General features: G+C 36.3%; 1 protein-coding gene across 3 annotated transcripts in view; it reads left to right on the top strand.

The window, feature by feature from the left end:
• Window positions 1-16,114, top strand: part of LOC124538082 (prothoracicostatic peptides) — a 60,495-nt gene extending 44,381 nt beyond the window's left edge. Inside the window, exons 2-7 of one of the 3 annotated variants that reach the window (XM_047115086.1) lie at window positions 3,115-3,210; window positions 7,469-7,882; window positions 7,975-8,079; window positions 9,643-9,748; window positions 12,460-12,558; window positions 15,517-16,113. In XM_047115086.1, coding sequence (XP_046971042.1) covers window positions 3,115-3,210; window positions 7,469-7,882; window positions 7,975-8,079; window positions 9,643-9,748; window positions 12,460-12,558; window positions 15,517-15,542 — 846 coding nt within the window. In that variant the 3' untranslated portion in view covers window positions 15,543-16,113. Of the gene's footprint in view, window positions 1-3,114; window positions 3,211-3,606; window positions 3,811-7,468; window positions 7,883-7,974; window positions 8,080-9,642; window positions 9,749-12,459; window positions 12,559-15,516 lie in introns of those variants that run through there. The other 2 variants (XM_047115088.1, XM_047115087.1) reach the window with 2 other exon arrangements.
• Window positions 16,115-21,949: the final 5,835 nt, after the last annotated feature.

Below are 21,949 nucleotides of genomic sequence, written 5' to 3'. Positions count from 1 at the left end.
ATATGACCAGAACTCTCTGAATGTAACGTAGAATTCGAATGGCTCTCTATCAGTCCTTTGGGTTATATTCAGTTATAACTCTCATTGATGGTGCTTATTCGAACTCGAATTCGATTTCACTGACTCAAAGTCTCTCTACCTCAGTATTCCATCCAAAGTTTCATACAAAGTTCGTTGCTGCTCGAAATCTTTAAAACACACAAGTGGGTCCCACGCGAAAGTTTATTCAACTGATTTTTACAAATTTTGAAACCTATCAGTAGTCAGGTTTTGTTTTTTAATTTAATTGTAAAATGACTTCGTTTGTTCGCACTTTTGTGTTTTGTTTTCTATACAGCAATAGCCGTTGCCTACAGTTTAGTAAATTTAAATATCAATCAAGTACCCTCTTTAGTTTCTGCACATTTAAGGCATGAATCTCCTAAAAATACCATAACGTGCAGCTTTCGTCTCACAATAACTGCGACAAAAATCAGCTTACGCTATTAATATATAAGATTACCTCGCACGTGCAGCGCTCGCCGCTCCGAATTACAAACCAAAACATGTTTTACTTATGAATTTATTTTAAGTTCAAGTTGCTTGAGTGTATTTTCTCTATTGAAAAATGTAAGTGTTCAATTGTGTTCTCTAATCTTTAAACCCTAATTTAGCCATGGGGCCACAAGTGTTGCATTCTATATTTATTACCTTAAAAAGTAATTATAACGAACGTTTTAATGTAAGAATTAATCTATATTTATTTCCGATAAAATCCGAACGTCAAATGATCTACAAATTCATAGGTGTACTTAATCCGTAAAGTTCGCGATCACGAGTAACCCCGACGCGGCCGCAACTAACTCGGGGAGTTAGCTGCGGTGCCCGCGTCGCGTGTCAAAGCGACCGCCGCGTAATCGACAACTATCAACTATCGATTGTCGGTACGAGTGAATATATCGAGCCCGCGCCACAGCTGATCGAACTTTGCCCTCGAGTCGATTCCGATACACTGCTTATCGCGTACTTAATCTTACAGCTACGAACTGATTCGAAATTAATTCCAGCAGCACGAGCTGCCTTAAATAAGAGTTATTACGAAACAACGTGCTGATTAATTAATAACAGCAATATTATCCATATAAATCATGGTAAGAAAAATTTTAGTACTTTCAGCTGTTATCAGTTTTTAGAGTATTTGCAACAAGTTAAATTCGACGGAATTGCAATTACCTATATATAATAAATAAATATGAGACAACATCACATACATTACTCTGATCCCAATGTAAGTAGCTGAAGCTGTTAATGTGTGACAAATCTTAAAATTAAAAGTCACACACTATTGATTCTTGTGATAATATAATCTACACATAAAGATCAAATAAATGTTCGTTCTTATTAAAATATTTTTTAACAGATAAAAACTGTCTAAGCACTGAGAATTAAACAAAAAATGCATCAATTTAACAAATGCCCCAACGACAATGTTCGAAACTCATTTTAATAAAACATAAAATAACAACGGTCGTAAAAATCTTGACCTTTATATAACCTGGTAGGACTTAATAAAAACGATTTAAAAGAAAAACTATGACACTATCTATTATGAGTGGGTCGCCTTTAAATAGATACCGACTATACATAGTATATACCTAGTAGGACAAACCTGACCTGCTCCTTAAAGCGCCGACGTCACTTGACCCCTGCCATTCTACGCATTGCTCAAAGAGGATATTGTCGTATACGCACTTAACAGCGATCGGACGCTATTGTACATAATTAGATACCTTTTTTAAAATCCTAAAGTGATTCTCATAAATATAAGTCTTCCAGACTTCACTCCACTCACAAACCATTCACATCTCTGTTGAACTCATAAGTCAAAGTCAAAAATCTTTATTCAAAATAGAAATGTTAAAACTTTCTTATTGATAGTCAAAAATCTACCACCGGTTCGGAGTTTAACACCTCAGACCTGAGAACCGGCGAAAGAAACTCAGCGGGATCATTTTTTTTTTATTTTTTTTTTTAAGTTTGTTACATTAATTTGTATACATAAAATGTAAAGCTACAGTCAGTTTGAAAATAAAGTAAAAAAAAAAGTAAAAGTAAAGTAACAGAATGTAAATTTCCCACTGCTGAGATAAGGCCTCCTCTTCCATTAAGGAGAGGGTTTGGAACATATTCCACCACGCTGTTCCAATGCGGGTTGGTGGAATGCACATGTAGCAGAATTTCGATGAAATAAGACACATGCAGGTTTCCTCACGATGTTTCATCGCAGGTTTCATCTCATGCTCGGCGGTGAAGGAAACTTCACCGCCGAGCATGAGATGAATTATATACACAAATTAAGCACATTATGTATATAGTGGTGCTTGCCTGGGTTTGAACCCGCAATCATCGGTTAAGATGCACGCGTTCTAACCACTGGGCCATCTCAGCTCACGTTTGAAAATAACGGCCAAGAAACACAGTGGCCGTACTTTTACTCAAATAAAATACGTAATTGATTTAAATACATTTATTACCAATCAAATTTAAATATATATAAAGAGAGAACGACATGGCGCAGTGGTTAGGACGCGTGCATCTTAACCGATGATTGCGGGTTCAAGCCCTTGCATACTCTATGGTCGTCGATTCGTCTGTCGGTGTTGAATAAGAATTGTTTTGAAAATAGAGTGTCGTCTAACTACTACTCGATCGTAGCGCTTTGTGCTGCCCCGTCTGGGTAGTGGGAGTGAGTAATCAACATAGTATTTTTTGTTTCATTTTGAAATCCATCGCAGAGATCCAGTTTAATTACAAACATAAAGAGATTAATTACAAACACAAATGAAAACATGAAAATGCAATGGCGCCGGCGCGGGCCTGGTCTTCCGGCTGTGTAATGTTAATGCGTGCACTTGGTGTTTTAGTATCGATTTCATATCACGTGTAATGCGAGTCGAAGCTGATCCTCGCCCGCTTCGCCCACTCGTCTGACATTTTAAAGCCTCGTGTTGAGTATTTATATAAAACCTGCAGCGTATAAACCAATCACTCGTGACGTCGCTTCACGAGCGTGTGTTTTTATCAAGAAAAAATGGCGTTTCGTGCAGATGGAGTGATGTCTGGTCGTCGTTTCAGATGCGTTGCTGCGTAGCTGCGCTGTGTGTGGCGCTGTCGCTGGCGGTGGCGGTGGCGGCGGCGGCCGACGCTCCCCACGACGCGCCTCCGCCTCAAGTGAGCACCACCTTCAAGCCCCAACACTATACATCGAATAGAACACTCATCGCACACCGACACACATTCAAAAACATTCAGAACCTTTGTTACTACAATCATACACTTTTTACTGATAAAATTCAACATCTATCCTATATTTACTAATAATGAATAACCAATTACTGCGTCACTACTCTTCTCTTTTAATTAGCGATGATATTATTGTTAGTTAAAATATTTCAGTTGAATTAATAGACGGATTGAATGATATAATTGCATTACGAGGAACAACTATGGGCCAATATTTTATTGTCCGCGAAACAGAAAGGCTTGAACCATGGCCTGTATGCACAAAAGAGTTTAATTACCGTAGCCGGTGTATTGCGAGCGCATTACGCGAACAAAGGCGCACATTCAGACAATCAGTGTCCGCGCCGTGAGACGCGCCCGCAGCGGACGGACTTTAATAGTGTCTTGTCATGTACCGGCCTCGCGCAAATACTCTAATAACATTGTCACTTCACTTGTAAAGCTATTCATGTCATGTCTCCAATAAGAAATGTGTCTGCGCCGAGTTCCATCGACTCACGTTGACTATTTTATATTATTATATTAAAGGTGGTTATTATTTCAAAGCGATCTAGAGCACATCTCACTGAGTTGATGGCGAACTGGTATTTGTTATTTTGAGAACACCTACAAAATGCAAATTTAAACAATACAAGCTCAAAAAAACATATAAGCAATTCAGTTTTATCTCAACTCAAGACAAGTTCAAATTCATACTTTATATACTTACTACGACAGAGAACAGATCTGCTAATAAAAACAAACGCAAGTAAGAATTCGTATGTAAAAAACAATCGGTTGAACGAGTTGTGATCACAGAATGTAATCAAAGAATATAAGCAGACTAATCTCAAGTTTAGTGAAACCGAAGATCAGCGCGGCGCACTGCTCTCGCCGGTAGCTCGAAGGCCCACGAAGCGTTTAAGAGCACTCAGCATTCCCGGCACGGAGCGAATAACAGCAAGACAATGGATATATCAGCGATCCACAGACAGACAATCTGATTATGATTAGATTACGCTCGGACCTTAACTCGACTGTGTTCGGCGTAAATGGACACGAGACAGCACATACATACTAATATACAGCGTGGGTTTACTTGGGTTCACATTCTGGACTAGTTATGTATATAACTACAAACCACACGACCTACTGGATGTGACATTATAACGTTGAGCGTAAAAAGTATTATGTACCTAATCATAACAAATATAAATACAACCCATTGACTGTCTGTCAAAAGATTTTCTTTTTTTAAGTAATTATTGACGCGCTTTAGTGTTCATTTAAATTATCATTTTTTGAGAATAAGAGTCGTAAGAACCTTTCGGAATATATGCTTCATTATATAGTACAGAACAAAGTACTTACCGCTGTCTGTCCCTATGTATGCTTAGATCTTTAAAATTACGCAACGGCTTTTAATAGATGGAGTGATTCGAAAGGAAGGTTTTTGTATATAATACATGGACAATATAGCAAAGAAACGCTGATTATTTTAGAAATGTCTAATGTGATGTCGTAAATAAACAAGTTCTGTATCTGTAGTATATTTAGCACCCTGTTATTACTGTTACCTTTACTCTAGTTCGTTTAAGAAGGCACTACGCCACATGGCAGCCAGTACGCATATGCAAATACTACGTTTGTATTGAAATAAATACCTAAAGAATATCAAGTACATTTGAAAACTGTTCCACGGTTCTTAGTTCTTTGTGAACCATTTTTTTTTATTTCCGTTGACTCGTTTTGTCCACGCCTCGAAGAATAAATCTCAATAGTACGTTTTGCCATCAACATTTGTCAGAGCCGCGACGAGTGGACAGCTTACCGGAAATCGAATATTTTCAATGTACTGAAATATTTGACCGCTATAATTTTCATTAAATCAGTTGTAATGTCAATGAAGTGGATGTCTAAGGGAGAGGCGGTCTCCGAATGTTACTGATTTAGATAATATGAATGTGATAAAATCAAGGAGAGCTCGTTTCCAAAACAAAGTTATTTAATTCTAGTAGTCGCCCGTGACATTGCTCGCGTTTTAGGATGTAGGTTGTCACGTATTAGCCAAAAAAGTAGCCTATGTCCTTTCTTGGAGATCAAGTTTGCCTCACACCAAATTTCATCAAATTCAGTTAATTGGTTTGGTTGTGAAAGAACGACAGAGAGACAAACAAATTTGGTATGAAGAAAATATGGGTGGACATGGGCTACTTTTTTGCCTGACACAAGACATACAACCTCCTATAACCCGAGCGAAGCCGCGGGCTGCATCTAGTATGAATACTCGTACAAGTCAGGTTGTCACCCGCTCCCTGCGACGGCCCGCCGCCGCCTGTGACATGAGGCAGCCCGTCTGTTCCCGCATCTCACGCGCTGTTAATTTTAACGGCGACATTTATCATTTAAACAACATCAATTTTCTCAACTAAATATTTGTAGAACGAATTTTGTCAGAAAATTATCTTTTATAAATTCGAAATGCTATTCTTTTTAATACAAATTTAATGTCTCTAAAGAGGCTAATGTATGTTTATTCAGTATAAGCGGTTTCATTGCGGGCTTAAAGATAAAAAGCTTTCGCACATTAAATCTTTTAAAATTCCCTCTGGCGCCGTATAATTCATATCTCACGATTTGCATAGTAAACACTGGACGCGGACATTATAAAATGGGAAATCTCGGAAACGGATGTTTGGGACGCTCTCGTAGCGGTTCAAACTATTTGTAAGGGGACGAGATCATCATAGACAAGAAAATCACTTCTCAGAAAAACTCGAGGTACTTAAGTTATAGAGACAACAAGAGTTTAATTATGGCCCACAAGAACTGAGTGACGTAATTACTCCTTCAACCGTTGTGCAGTCTCAGCGCATAGTTTGAATTAATTTGCTTTTTTAGCTTCAGTGTAAGTACAACTTAAACATTTCAAGCCGTACCGCCGTACCTATTACCGCCGCAGACTGCTTTTGTTCTTAGCAGTTAAATAACTTGAAAGGAACGCATTGTTCGACTCAAAGCGAGTTTAAAACCTAAAAAATGTATACAAATACAAGCGGTGAAGATGAAACAACGGAAGGGAAAGCTTTTACCGACTTGATTGTTTGTGAATTCTTCGTACAGTCGATAGACGGTTTCGCGATCGCGTCAAGTATTTAAATTCAATTTAATTTATTTTGTGAAAAACGTTTTCGAAATCATTGTTGACTCATGCAGCGAACATCTGCCGCCGAGTTAAAAATAATACAGTTTCAAACATCAAATAACTTGGGAATGATCCGTCTAGAATAACATTAAGTAATCTTTTACAAACGACCAAAGCCGCAGTTTGTGAAAGATTACGTATTTGAGAGGCGAGGCCCACCAGGCTAACACAATTAACATTCCGAGCCAACGGCGTAACTTTGCGAAGTCGTTCATGCGTTGCTAACAAAACCGATTTTTCCCAATTAAAACAAAGCTTTGATTCAAATACTCGGCAACTAATCTAATAGAAACAACGATATAATCCGCCCCATTACAAAAGGAACGCTATCGTCTCGACGAGCATCGAATCAAAGTGGCTTAATGTCTTATACATAAATAACGAGAGCCTCGCTACAAGATGATTTGTATTGAATGCTTAATGCGCTCGAAGGACAAATAAAATAAGGGTAATCTACTAGAAGCGATAAATAAACGATTAAAGTACACAACGGAACATTTACCAACATAATGGACATATACACACTTATGATGTAGGTATCATATGACAGCACTTTTTTTTAAGTGTAATTAGCGGACGGACTAATGTGCCCTTCGGTCGACAGGTCACTACGCTTCATAGACTTTATCGCTTAAGAAATATTAATAATTCCTTCCATCGTCAATGTGTCACAAACGTTAATAGATCTGATGTTTTGTGATCAAATCAAATCAAATCAATTTTATTGAAGTAAACTTCACAATGAAGCGTTTTTGAATCTTCGATAAACTAACTCATCTCTTAAGATAATTAATTGCCGATAAAATATGTGATGAGTGGGTGCTTGTCTGAAGTCCTACTACCAAATATTAAACGAATAATTAGATTTGTAATTTTTTATGGAAATCTATCAAATAGAATTACGCTAAAGGAAACAAAGTAGCCGAATCGTATTAGCCGCACACGGTTTCAGATTCTCTACATTGGTGGCATATTTTTTTCTCAATCTGACATTTCTTCCAGTCGGACACTGACATGGAACTAACGGAAGAAGATAAAAGAGCATGGTCAAGTCTCCATGGCGGCGGCGGGTGGGGCAAACGTGGCTGGCAAGACATGAGCTCCGCCTGGGGCAAACGTGGGTGGCAAGATCTGAATTCCGCTTGGGGCAAGCGAGGCTGGCAGGACCTTAACTCAGCATGGGGCAAACGCGGCTGGCAGGACTTGAATTCAGCCTGGGGTAAGAGAGGTTGGCAAGATTTGAATACCGCGTGGGGCAAACGCGCATGGAGGGATTTATACCAGACTCCATGGGGCAAGCGAGGCTGGCAAGACCTTAACTCTGCTTGGGGCAAACGTGGTTGGCAAGACATGAGCTCTGCGTGGGGCAAGCGCGGCTGGCAAGACATGAGCTCCGCTTGGGGCAAACGAGCACCCGTATGTATTATTCATAACTTACAAATAAATTTAACTAAGTAACAAATAAATTTGTACTTATATTATAGTTAAACGAATGCATCTATGTTTAGGAGAAATGGTCAAACTTCCACGGTTCTTGGGGCAAACGATCCGGACCTGAACCCGACTACGAAGACTACGAAATCGCCTACGAACATCTCATCCCTGTCCAACAGGTAAGTGCTCTACAGAATAGGTTTTTTATATGAATAGCATTATATAATAATAAGTAACAACACGGATATTATTTACATCTAAAAGGAAACCTGTATCCATTAGAGGACACCATCCAATAAAAATAATGATCACGAAGGTCACAGATTTGAGCTACAGGAGATGATTTTACAATGAATTGAACTCATTAGCGTTCAGGAAAAAGTGAATTGAACTCAAACGGGAGGCGAGCGACAAACGACCGACTAATATAATTCTGAATGCTCTCTTGTTCTTTTTGCCCATTTATATTTAAAGGTACATTTTTGAGTTTATTCTAACACGCTGGTACTTTGCGCGACGGTATGGAATATTTCTTCCTGCATATGCAGGTTTTTTTTAAAGTTCCGTTATGAGTTTTTATAAAAAACTAAGGCCAAGAGGCGTATGTTTTATCCCAGTGAATAATATTCTGATATTTTTATTCCGAGATTATCAACCGACTTCAAAAAGGAGGAGGTTATCAATTTGTCTGTATTTTTTTTTATATTTGTTACCTTATAACTTTTCACTGGGTGGACCGATTTCGATATTTTTTTTTTGTTTGAAGGCTAGTGCTTCCCGTGTGGTCCCATTTTAATTTTGTCTAGTTCTGATGATGGTATTCATATGAAAACGATAATAAGTCTTAAATTTCCATTATGTAGGACTCTAAAAAATATGTTGCATACGCGATTATTTTATTACTTTTTAGTGCATATTTATTTGTTTTAAAATAGTTGTTTGTTTGTAGTCGGTTTTTTTTATGTTAAAATTTTAATTTATTTAAAATATCTATACTAATTAGTAAAGTATTATCTATATGAACTAGGTATGTATAATTACGAATTATTAAGACACTATCATTCAGCGCAAAATAAATAAGTCATGTTAAATAGATAACCATAAAAATTGTTCATTGTTGCGCAATTTTATTCGTATCTTATTGTGGACTGTAAAGGTTTACCGGAGTGGATGTACAGGGGCGGTCGGAAGGTGAATTATTACATGAAACATATTGGATCGGCGCTGATCACAGTCGCCATAATTCTCCGGCCGAGATTAATTGCTGTGCTGGCATTCGCGTCCCATACGGTCGCAATACTTTCCCACCTACACCTACACAAAACATGCATTAAAGAATCTAAAGTCCAATAAATTAAAGAATCGATTATTACATTCCATTTTTAATAAAAACTTTATTTGAATATTCTTCGGTGTTTAATTAATTATTAAATTACAATAATATTAACAAAGGAGGATCTTTTAGAATACTTTTGAATTGTCATGTTTTAGGAATTGAATGAAGACGATCAAAATTGATAAAATTTCATATCAAATAATTATTCATTTTAAGTTTTTGACGCTTGATAAAATTTAAATTTATTTGTTCTGGATGTAAATAAACGTTTGTAAATTTTTTTTTATATATTATATATCTATATATTATTTATTTTTTATATACATATGTTATCAGACGTAACTATGAGATTTATTAATAGGCTAGTGTTTTATATAACAATCAAAATGTACTCATTTGTGTTCAGGTGGAAGCTGATCGCTTAGCTATGGACGCTCCTGAAAAGAAAGCGTGGTCGTCGCTGCACGGCGCCTGGGGCAAGCGACCCATGAAGCAGGCGCAGTACAACAGCGGTAATGCTTTGTAGCTTTGCCTTTAAACCTAACTCTTTAGACATTACAGATATCGAGCTATTGGCATTACGTAATAACGAAAGTGATAAATTTCTACTACTATTACAGAGTCGTGAATAATATTACAATTAAAAAACTGATCTTCGCCACTAAATATTGTGTATTATTCACATAATACTGAAGGTAGTTAAGTCATAATTGTAATGAATAATTATCAAATTAAAAAGCACTTCCTTGTCGTATATAATATTTGATCCCTTTAGGCTATCTGTGTTTTTTGTGATTCATTTATTGGTTGAAAGTTTATAGAAATTATTTAGATAGGAAGCTGTATGCGATGTGTGCCATACGACATCAACTCGAACGAGTTTCCGAGGTTGAATGGCGACGAAATTCATGCGATATACTCGCGGCGGTAAGCCCGACGCTAATATAGCCGTGAAGCATTTCATTTCTACTTTTGAACGTCAGATGCGAGTAGTTACTGTTTGAAGAGGAACGCAATACTGCGGTGTCAAGTGTGTCAGCGCGGTATCACTTTTTTCATGACCCATTTTAATTTAAAAAGCTATTTAAAGCGAGCGTTTCATTCACTGGGAGCTATTTAAGTTTGCTATAATTAATATCTACAGCGAAAAGTACCAATCATTATTCTAAGCGTGCATTATTGCAATTCTTACTTTCAACTATGTGCGATTATGTAAAAAATATTTATTTAAAAAAATGACTAAAATTAAATACGATACTATAATTTTGTTGCTCTAAAAGGTGTAACATGAATTTGATTATGCATTCATACTATTTTTTGTATTATATATTAAAACAATTAAATTGACTGCAGTATATAAAAATAAAATGAATTATATCATAACAACATAAGATATACATAAGAATAACAAATAGGTTACCATCAAACTAAATAGTAATTTCATTTTTATAAATTTAATTAAATTAATGTTTATGTATTAATAACTGTAACGCCAGTGTATTTCGCATAGAAAACTTGTTCGTACCGGTATTACTTTTAAATGTGAGACTAGAACAATGGCAAAAGACATTAAATACAGAAGACATTTTATTGACTGCACTGATTGATGTGATCGCGTCGAGCAGATTGATTCGCGATCGCGGCCGGTTTCCTTCGAACCAATTACCATTCCACGATTGCCTCGGAGTCGTTTAACCTTAACAATAATGACGACAATTAATATTATTTATTACGCGTCTAAATCGAAAAGTTAAAATATAACCGCTACAGAACTTCGCACCGCGTCGTTACTCCGAAATCCTCGTGTATCCTCTTAAAGTGGACGTATTAATTGTAAATGATTTTAATTTTACGACAAACCATAGAGATTAACAAAAAATGAATGTTTTTTTTTATTTTCTTGTGGAATTCGATTTTCTTTTTCAACTTCTATTTATGTATTGTGACTTTTTATATTAATAGAAATGTTCCTCTCATCTGCTTTATTTAATATAAGAAAGGAGTATTAAAATTATAAAGTCATATAAAATGTCTTAGACTAAGGCGACACTTAGGTCTTAATTTTAACCTGATACGAGACGCAGCTTTAGATCATAAATAACTTTGAGAGAGGCGCATAAAACATGATTTAGTAGCGTTAATTATTATTTGTGATAAATGCAAACACTAAGGCATGTCGACATATTGAAATACCTTGGCACTTTCTAATTGAGAAATATATTAGTTGCCACAGATTAAAAAACAACGAGATATTTATTAGCGGGGTTATTTATTTAATCGGTTGTATATACATTATCATACAATTAATTAAATAAGTCTTTTTATTGCTAAAATTCTTTAAGATAATAAAATACTTTTGTCATTAATATAAATGGCGGATCCGTAGCTCGAGCCCGACTGTCGTTAAAGTTTAACTTTTCTTACTGTTAATGCTGGTGCGGTTTTTATCATTGTCACAAACGTTCATAGACCAATGTATAGAGTGCTGCGAAAATATTTGCATTAAGGGTGATTTTAAATTGTTTAAATATGAACAGTCCATAATGATGATAGCTGCGTACATAGGTCCATGATAGCCTTTTTAAAATGACGAGGGACGAACTTGAGAGGCATGTGGGGCAAGTGGGGCATTCATTGAAAAATGAATATGGTACATGGATAAGTTCATAATAGAAATTAAATAAAAATTGTATATGGTAGGAACACTCATAAAACATTTCACTAAGTGTTCCAGCGCTAAGGGACTAGCAAAAGCCATAAAACATTTAACAGTTTAAAAAATACTTGATTAATTTTTGGGCGACGAATTGGACTTATTTGAATCTCATTATTTTACAAATCGGGATTAATCTTTTGAAATGAATCTTATTGAACGTCGCCACTCGCTGTCAGTCGCGCTCTCGACTCTCAAAAGCCTTTAAAAGTATTCTGATTGCCTTTTAATTACAATTCAATATTAAATCATACTTTTATTTTATTTTAGTTCTTAATAATTAGAATCTTAAAAAGGTACTATCGTTCTACCGGTCCGGCACCTTCACAAAATTATTTAATAAACGATATTTAATTTGTGCAAATATAATAACTACAAAAATATTATCATTGGCTCCAATTGTCATCCCTGTGCCAACGTTTTTATTCAAGCTGAAATAAATAATTTCTAGTAGTATAGTAGTTCGTTGAAGCGTATTGAGTGGGAAGTAACTCGGAAGCAAACCAACAGGAGCGTATTACTGGAAGAGGGAGCCCGGCTGGACGAACTTGAGGGGCATGTGGGGCAAGCGGTCTCCGGCGAACGACCAGCCCCTGGACGAGGAACACGGTAACGCGCCGCTTCCGCACAGCGCTGCACCGCACCTTCTACTCGCAACCACTCCTTCCCCAGTAGAGCTGTCTGTGTAGAATTGATGTCTAGTTTCTTCTCCGCTCTCTTCAGTAGATGTGTGTTTGATGTTAGAAGCAGAAAGCACCAGTCTCTCCGACCTCTCTACGGCACCACCTTTCATCTCACTCTAGCGTTCTTACACTGCAGCACTTTTCACTCTTTCACCTTAATCTTTCCACTGTCTGACGGGTTTACGTATATTAATGTTATATTATTTGCAAATATGGTCATTATTTTTAATTTTTTACTTTCAAGACTTCCGATTTACATACTTCCATGGAAAATAAATTAGGAGAAGGCCTATGTATCCTTAGTACCTACTACTAATAATATAGATTTATGCATTACAGTGTGTTATTGTTGCACCAAGCACATTTTCTGTCTTCTAGTTGTAGTTATGAATGTCTAGTAGACTCGGTGGGGCGCTTCGTGCTAGCCCGCCTCGTTATTAAGTGTCATCTATCTTTTAGTTTTCCTTCAATCAGCACTTCTTAGCACTTCTGAATTAATTTGAGTCCTGGCTTGAGTAATGAGTGAGCCACTGTAATTATAAATAATACGTTAATAAAATCACTACTTCGATGGCGCGTCGTTATATAAATACATATATAAGCGAAATACCACTAGCTCATCAGACATCCGAAACCGTCGGTACACGACTTAATATTTAGCGCAGGTATCATTTCACAGCAGAGACAATCATGAAGAAAGGATTGGATTGGATGGGAATTTCGTCTCAAGGGGGTGGGGTAACTTTGTATGAATTTTACTCGTGCGAAGTCGGTTAATCTTAAAAACTCAAAAAAGTCGAACACTTGCTAACAAAATTGTCATTTATATTACTAGTATTTTGAAGTTATCCAAACATACGATGATCCCGAGAGCAGTCATTGAAGCGTTACCAAAGCAAAGTCAAGCGATAAGGAAGCAGTTTTATAGATATTAAGTAGCATAGCGGAACCCAAAGCGACGTAAGGGCGAGCACACACTGCGCACACAACGATGTAACATACCAAGATGTTTAATAAAAACTAACGTTAAAAATATTAACATTTCAAATTTTTAGTATACGAGGTAAATACGACGGTTACAGTAGTGATATTTTACGAATGTGAAACATTGTAAATAATTTCTTATTTATATGGCAAAATGACTACGGTATTTAGCTCTACGAGATATTGCGAGGCTCGTTTCCATCGGACCTAACTTAATATTACTCGGAAAGCTAAAAGGTTGGATCGCAAAAAGCGAAATGACGAGCATGAGTAATTTTTTAAGAAAATAAATACGCGAACGGCGCGCCCGATCCCTTCGAGTGGATTAAACAAACACCTGCGACACGGAGACCGTGTCTCGGGATAAAAACGTATCGACGTTACCAAAACTCGCAGATTTTAATCCAGGTTCCGTCAAAGTTTTAGCAAACGACGAATTACACCTTCAGTTCAAAACATCTTTTTACATAATTGAAGTAATCTCTTTAACAAACTAGAAGAAGACATCGCATGGGATATGAAATATTTTCTATAATTAACCTCATATAACAGATGTGGTAAAGTCGTATTACTTGCAATGTATTCAAATTTAAAACGAACGTTTCATTTTAAATTTGAATACATTGCATAAAAAAAGGTTAAGTGAAATGTATTCAATTCGTAACAATGCATATAAAAGGTTTATGTCAGGCGTAACGCGCATCTGATGTTTGCTTGTCTCGTTATAAACCAATTCAAAGGGTTAAATGATTTATCTCGTACGAAGAGCAAGTGAATTACCACAATAAAAGTTAATTGTAGAGAAACGGAAGCGTTTGTTTGACCCCCAAGTGGACAGGGGGCGGCCGCGGCGCACACTGCGCTCTGAGAGTGTATTTGCATATGACGCTAATTATGTATCCGCCTTTCCTGTGTGTAATTGCCCTTATTCCGAGGATTTACGAGCGGTGCTTGCGGTTTCTAAGCACAGCATGCTCTCTCTATATCGAATACACTGTCCTTAGCAAAGTTACATCTTTTGTAATAATATTTGAGGCAATTAAACAGCGACAGGCTTGCATCGAGTATAAGAAACAATCATCTAAATATACTTTATGTTAGAAAACGTTAGAGTCTCTTTACAAGATTAGCTTTTTAGTATTCACGAGATCGTATCGTCGATGGAATAATAACTAACACTCCAATACTTCGTTGACATATGTAAACAAAGACCTCTAATGAGACAACATGGTCGTGAGATCAGTTAAGGGATTCCGTCGCCATCCAAAATACAGCTGGTCACAGTAAGTCACGTATCACAACTCCCCCCCTCCATGCTAGGGACCAACGCCGAATCTGTATGATTAATCCTTTAATATTTTCACATTTCAGAATGTCCATAATGAAAAGCGGCTTATGAAATTAAACCAAACCCTTCCGATGTCTATCAAACGTAATCGCATAACTCTTTAACTTTTCGAAAAATATCATTTATGAATATATTAGGCACAGACACAGAATATTATAAAATTAAAAAAAATTAGAAGCAGTTCCACAAAAAACATTCTATTCATCAATGCACGCAGCCGTAGCAAGGTAGCTCGTTTTAATAAGTTTAGGTAATAATACTCAGTTGAAAAAGTGTAACTACTGAGTTTCTCACCTGTATATATTTATGGAACAATTATATTTTGATATTTACGAACTATACAATCAGGAAATGGTCAGAGGAGCTCTTCATTGGTGTGTGTTAATAACATGTGTTGTAGTTCGTTCTAGTATGATTTATAATATTTTGTGGAGTACAACATATATTGCCAAACCGCACCGAATATCTGTAAATTAAACTAATTGTTGTGAAGCTGCTGTACTGTAAACGTAATCACCGATGCGAGCGCTAACTTGATATTGTAATTTCCAGACGGGGCCACCGGGGACGACGCCTAGACCACTGGCAGCTCTGACACTAACGAGATTATATTAAAGTCTTATCAAAACTACGATGTATAATGTCCTTGAATAAATAATTGTCTGTTTCGTCACTATCGCGTACTCTCCACAGCCGAGCGCGAGCCGACTGCGGAGCGTTGGTTTACTTCGGCGGTAGCAGTTCCTAGTTGTTTTATTTATAACATCATCGATTCAACAAAGTCTTTAATACGAATCGTACAAATATAGCTCTTACTAATTGTCACCTTCTAGATTACTACATTAACATATTAAGTGTGATTCTGAGTTACTTCATACGGAATGGACCCGCATCTTGCTAACTCTGAATGTTAGAAATAGCGTTGCGCTGTATCAGTTCTGTATGGAGTAATTTATATGTTTTTAAATAAGATATTTATTTTTACGTTATCTGTATACGTAGAATATAAGATAATATAACGAGGGACGGTGTAACTATGTATGTAATAGTTAGTTGAATTAATTACAGTAGTTATGTATGAATAATTGTATTTTATTAGTAAAGTTGATGTACATTGACGGGCTTCGTTCGCTGTTGACGTTTGTCCAATATAAGTTTATTCGAAGCCGAATGCAGTTTTATTTATCAACCTTATTTACCTTAAATAATCATTATTTTAATTATAGTAAAGATTGATTTGAATTAAGATTACTGTCGTGCCCGAGCGAGCGAAGTTTATTGGTTAAACTAAATTGTATTGTCAACGGGAACAAAAGTAGTTGCAATTTTCAGCTTAATCAATTAAGTGGAACTAGTTTAAAATTAAGTTGGAAGATTTAAACTACACTAACAAGTGACGTTGAATAAAGGCATAAACACAAGAAAAATATTTATTTCAAAATGCAAACATGTTTCTATTTTCTATATCAAACTGCACAACATGTGGAATATGGATCACCAGTTTAAAAACATGTCACAAGTGTATTAATCAAAACAGCACAAACGATCAATATCTGTATCATATATTGAAACATTGAATCCTTTTCGAATTTTCAATTTATTACAACCAAAGACAACAGTGACAGGGGCACAAAACAACAGTCTGTACTCCACGGAGACAGCTCTGAGCCGTATCACGCCGGGCAAAACTGTAACCGTAAAGACAAAATTTGATACCTATACTAACTCCTGGTTGAAAAACAAAAATCAATCTTTAGATAAGTGACTTCGCAATGATTTCCTAGAAACCTAAAAATAACATAAGTCATAAAGAAATTAACTTGTGCTCATAAGTTAAGCCTGTACTAATGACGGGTGTATGAGCTTCTACCATACTTGAATTAACAACTTAAGAGTTCTGTTTTCGTTTGAAACTGAGCACGAGCGCTCGTCTCCTTGATATTATTGAAAGTTTTTATATCATTAGACTCGATTAGAGTAAAGGTTTGGGCAAATAAACACACAAGCTCTCATTTTCTACTCTCAGCATCATGCAAGTTAGTTGTCATAAATCAGCTGTTTACATAGAACATATTGATGAAAGGCAAACTCGTTCAAATACTGTTTATTTTACAATATACAGATTAAAAGCGACGAGCGCAAACAAATCGCTGGTCATATTTGGCCAACAAACCGACTGACTCCCATCCAATTTCCCGAACCGAGCCGAGTGTTACCAGCGCGGCGGCCGATTTGTAGAAGTCATTTTGGTAGATCAAGTTTTCAAATTCAAGTAAATAAAATTTTATGAACAATTTTCATGAAAAAGCACAATCAAAAAGATCATAAAAAAAATTAAAATTCTATCATTTATCGTAATCTGAGTGCTCTTTATGTAGCTCCTTCATTATTATTATTTTTTTCCTATATATCTCTTAATAGCTCTTACATATCTCATTTTTTTAGAAGTATCTCCAGATCTCATTTCGAAATTTCAGTGATTAAAATAAAAATAAATACTCATAATACCAGGAAATTCGCGAAGCTTTCGGCTCTAATTTCATGGTCACACTAGCAAACGCGTCGATATAACGAAATAGAACCATCCAACCAACGCACGCAATCTCGCTGATTGTGTACATTGTGTATTGTTTGCACGTTTACATGTATCTACATGCACATGTACGTGGTACACTCTGACGTCACGTCGTATGTTACTTTGAACACTTTCAATCGATTAAGAACATTTACCGAAGAAGTGTACTTACTTTTGTTTTTGATAACTACTTAACAAGACATATAAAAATAGAGGCAGGCATATACGAAATAAAAAAATCTTTGTTTTGAAAATAATCCTGCAAGGGTGTTGGTCTGAGCCCAACAGTTAAAAAAAGAGGAAGCTCCACTTTTGGCACGTTCTCTTGTATGTTCACCGGTTGCCCGAAAACAGCTCGACCGATTTAGATGATTTAAGCTTTCTATTGAATTAGATTCACCGCTGGGTCCACGTGTTTTCTATATTGTACAAAATCCTACCAAATTATAAATTTTAAAATTAAAGTCGGATAATACTACTATGTTTACGAGTTTATCAATGAAAGAAAAGCACATTACTTGTATTTTTTTTTATGGTATAGGTTGGCGGACGAGCATATGGGCCACCTGATGGTAAGTGGTCACCATCACCCATAGACAATGACGCTGTGAGAAATATTAACTATTCCTTACATCGTCACTGCGCCACTAACCTTGGGAACTAAGATGTTATGTCCCTTGTGCCTGAAGTTACACTGGCTCACTCACCCTTCAAACCGGAACACAACAATACTGACTACTGTTATTTGGCGGTAGAATAAATGATGAGTGGGTGGTACCTACCCAGACGGGCTCGCACAAACTCTACCACCAAGTAAAAGTTGTATAAGTTTATTTTGTCAACAACAATGATTCCAATAACAATTATCCCGTTTTTTCCCGGATTCATGTCGAGATCCTCGGTTATAACCGATATTTATAATAAGCAACAAGAAAATAAATAAAAAGTATTTGTACGTGAGTGAGAAATTAAAAATATTCGATTCATCGTTAATATTATTTTGATCCGCAACGTCGTTGTTGTCAACTTTCGTAAAACTTTTTGTTTGGGAAATTATATTTTATTCTGTTACTTTAAGAAGAGTTAACCTTTTTCAAACTTCTAAGATTCGGGAAAACGTCGCCGACCGCATCTAGAGTTGTGAGCCATCGCTGCGGAATAGAAGCTCCGTAAAGCGCTGCAAGCTTTTCCTGCAAGCGATTAAAAGTAACTAATTAAGGACAAAACGCTTTGTTTTGTATGCAATGACCACAATTTCCATACTATAAAACTTTGTAAGCCGGCAGACGGGGGAACTATCTGAAGAGCGATCGGTATTAATTATTCTGAGGTTCGATGAAAAAGGAGGCAACTTGAGGAATGCACTAATTAGTTTTACTAGGAGCAAGTTTAGTTGACAGTGTCGCCGCCCGACCTCGTCGAAGACGACGCGCCTGCCTCTACACAGCCGGCACCCATCGGCTAATCAAATAAAGTTTTTGTCACTAAAACAAAAGGGAAAATCATCTTAAGCAAAACTGTTTGCCGAGGGATTAGGACTCTGTTGATTTCTGTTCAGAATAAATGATAATTTAGTTTACTCACTAACACCTGCCAATTTGTGGCTCAAGACAATGGTACACTCAACTTTCAAAATACCAAAAACACGTAAAATAAAGTAGAAGAAACTTTTAAATGCATATACGGTTGTATGTATTTAGACATTTCCAACTTTCCGTTTCGTAGTTACAAGATTTCATGTCAGTTAGCATTGAAAACATATTTATTAGTGCACTCGTACGAGGGCGTATACTAGGTGACTTCCTTCGCTCGCTGAAAGCCCTCGAAGGTCACCGGCGGTCATTGGCTAAGTGTAAATGTTTCAGTGTCAAAGATTCAGTTCAATAACATCTTATGACACAAAGTTGGCAGACTGGACCAGTTTCCAAATTTATTACACTAATATTTAATCAAACTAAAATTTTATTATATTAACACTATACACACCCAAAGTGCATATAGATCTAGTTTATTTTACACACAGTAGATTGTGTCTACTGTGACAATTAAGCCCAACAAACAAACATAAAAAACAGAAAAATATATATCAATACCAAACTACGTCACCGAACAAATAAAGTAGTTCAACTGTTTCACGAGACATTTACCAAATGCGAGTAACGAAACAAGAAAGCGCTCTCCGCTCTACACTATTCACCGCAGGCCAATGTACCACCAATATGTACTTCCGCGAAAATAAACAACCGAACTGACGCTCAGCGAAAGTAGTGTCGATATATGTAGAATTGAAATAACGCTAATGGAAGCTTATACAGCAACAAGTAGAGTACACACATGTGCGTTCAACTCCAAGTGCCTTGATCTCATTTAAAACTATTAAGTTAGGTCGAAAACCACATGAACAAACACGGCGTCTAGCGCCAAAATGTAGGAACAACACTGAGAATGGGAAGCTGAACAAAGAAATCGCTTACGTGCACTCGTGCACGAGTCTTCAACCAATGTACATATGTCAACTGCTATGACTCAATGTGCGGGAACGTGGCCCCAAGCACTGGGCTAGTCAACAAAGTCAAGGTTCATCAATGGATCTCAAAATCAAATCAAATCAATTTAATTTAAGTAAATTTCACAATGAAGCGTTTTTGAATCGTCTATAATTAAATACTACCGTTTCGGAAAGCAGCCTCTAGCGAAAAGAACCGGCAAAAAACTCGTATAGTTGCTTTTTTCAAATAAACAGATTTACAATGCTGTTCTTTACAATAATTAATGTCCTGTGTTGGAACCCAAACCTAACTTCAGGCATTTTGTTCTAAAAAGTACTCTTTTAATGAATAATAAGATTTATTTATCAATTTAGTCAGCGAACTACGATCGGAGTTTCTCGACGCTCTATTAATGCCTAATGTTGCAATACTTTCGCCCTCAGCTGTCAACAGTGTAAGCAACTTCAAAGGTTTTCTTCGTTATATAAAGGCTCGATTGCCTGAAAGGCCTGTGTATCAGTGATCCGGTTCTAGGACGTCAGACAATTATCAATGTTAATTATTTAGATGAATTCATTTCGAAGGGGCAAATGAAGGCTTAAACTGAGTCGCGGCAGTATTTAAATTGCTAAACACCGCCGCCCTAAGCCCGGGCTTGTTAGAATCGGGGCACAAATAAATGTATTATGAAAGACATTAAGGTAAATTATATTTCCAGAATTGTGTTACTGGGATTGATATAATTTATTGGAAGTTGAGACAGAGGGGATCGCGCCGGAGCAGATAAACGCTCTGTTCGATAATATCTGCTCCGACGTTTCTATTAAACCGCAGATATTTTATCTTTTTATATTATCTTTTTACATTTTTTTGTCATTTTTTTTATGAAATAATAAAAATTTATAACATAAGAATTAATAACATTAAATGCTTAAATATATACAAATATGAACTAACACTAGTTACTGTACAAATCTTAACCGCGTGGAAAGGCGGCAAAAATGCTAGCAGTCTTCCGATCTTCTGGGCAAAAAACAAACTCCTCCTTTCCCCAATTGAAGCAATGAGGCGAGGTGTTATACTTTTTATGAAGCTTTTTGCACAACTACCTCAAGGACCACACGTTTCCATAGCAAATAATTATATTTCACGTATTAAAAAAATCTGCGTTTTGAAATGCTCGATCTCTAATTTCAGTTAGTTTTTTGGAACGCTTTGTTTTAGTTAAAATTACGTTTGATGTATTATTTTAGTGTAAATTTATGTCAAGGCGAATCAGGAAGTCATTTTAAGGCTCGTGGGTGTACAGTCTCAGTCCTCCCTAAATTTAATGCTACAAGTTGATCTTACACATCGTCAGGATCATAATTTTACATAATATAAAATATAAACAATATATTCTCGAAATGTAAACACCTACAGTACAATATTTACTTCCAATTTCTGAAACTTCGGGCATGAATAGCACAACATTTTCTTCGTTTAAAGCGATGTTGATTAATACTCCGTGCAAAAATTTGTTCAGTGTTAATGTAACTTGCTTAGCCAAAATTCATTATACATTCAGAATAAATTATATGAACAAAATATTTCTGAGACTTCGAGGCGCGGCCGCACGCAGTCGGACACTGTCACCGGCATTTGGATTTATAATTTAATCAAAATATTCACAACTTACGTTCAAATCTCTCTCGTCATTTTAATTAGTAAGTTTTTCTTATACATTTTCAGGCGTTATATGTAAACTGTATAATTTTAGCTCGATTTTTTGAAGATCTGAAATCATAATAGTTATCAACTTGAAATCGTTTCTGAAATGCAATCAAGAAGACACTTTTTTACTTAATTCAAATATGTCTCTGCAGTTTTCAAAGCGAGACCAAGATTTGAGTAAATCAGAGATTAAAAATTCGATTTATTG

Source organism: Vanessa cardui, chromosome 19, assembly GCF_905220365.1.
Source record: "Vanessa cardui chromosome 19, ilVanCard2.1, whole genome shotgun sequence".
NCBI classification, from domain to species: Eukaryota; Metazoa; Arthropoda; class Insecta; order Lepidoptera; family Nymphalidae; genus Vanessa; species Vanessa cardui.
Note: the sequence above shows the minus strand (reverse complement) of the source record. Positions and strands in the feature narration are given on the sequence as shown.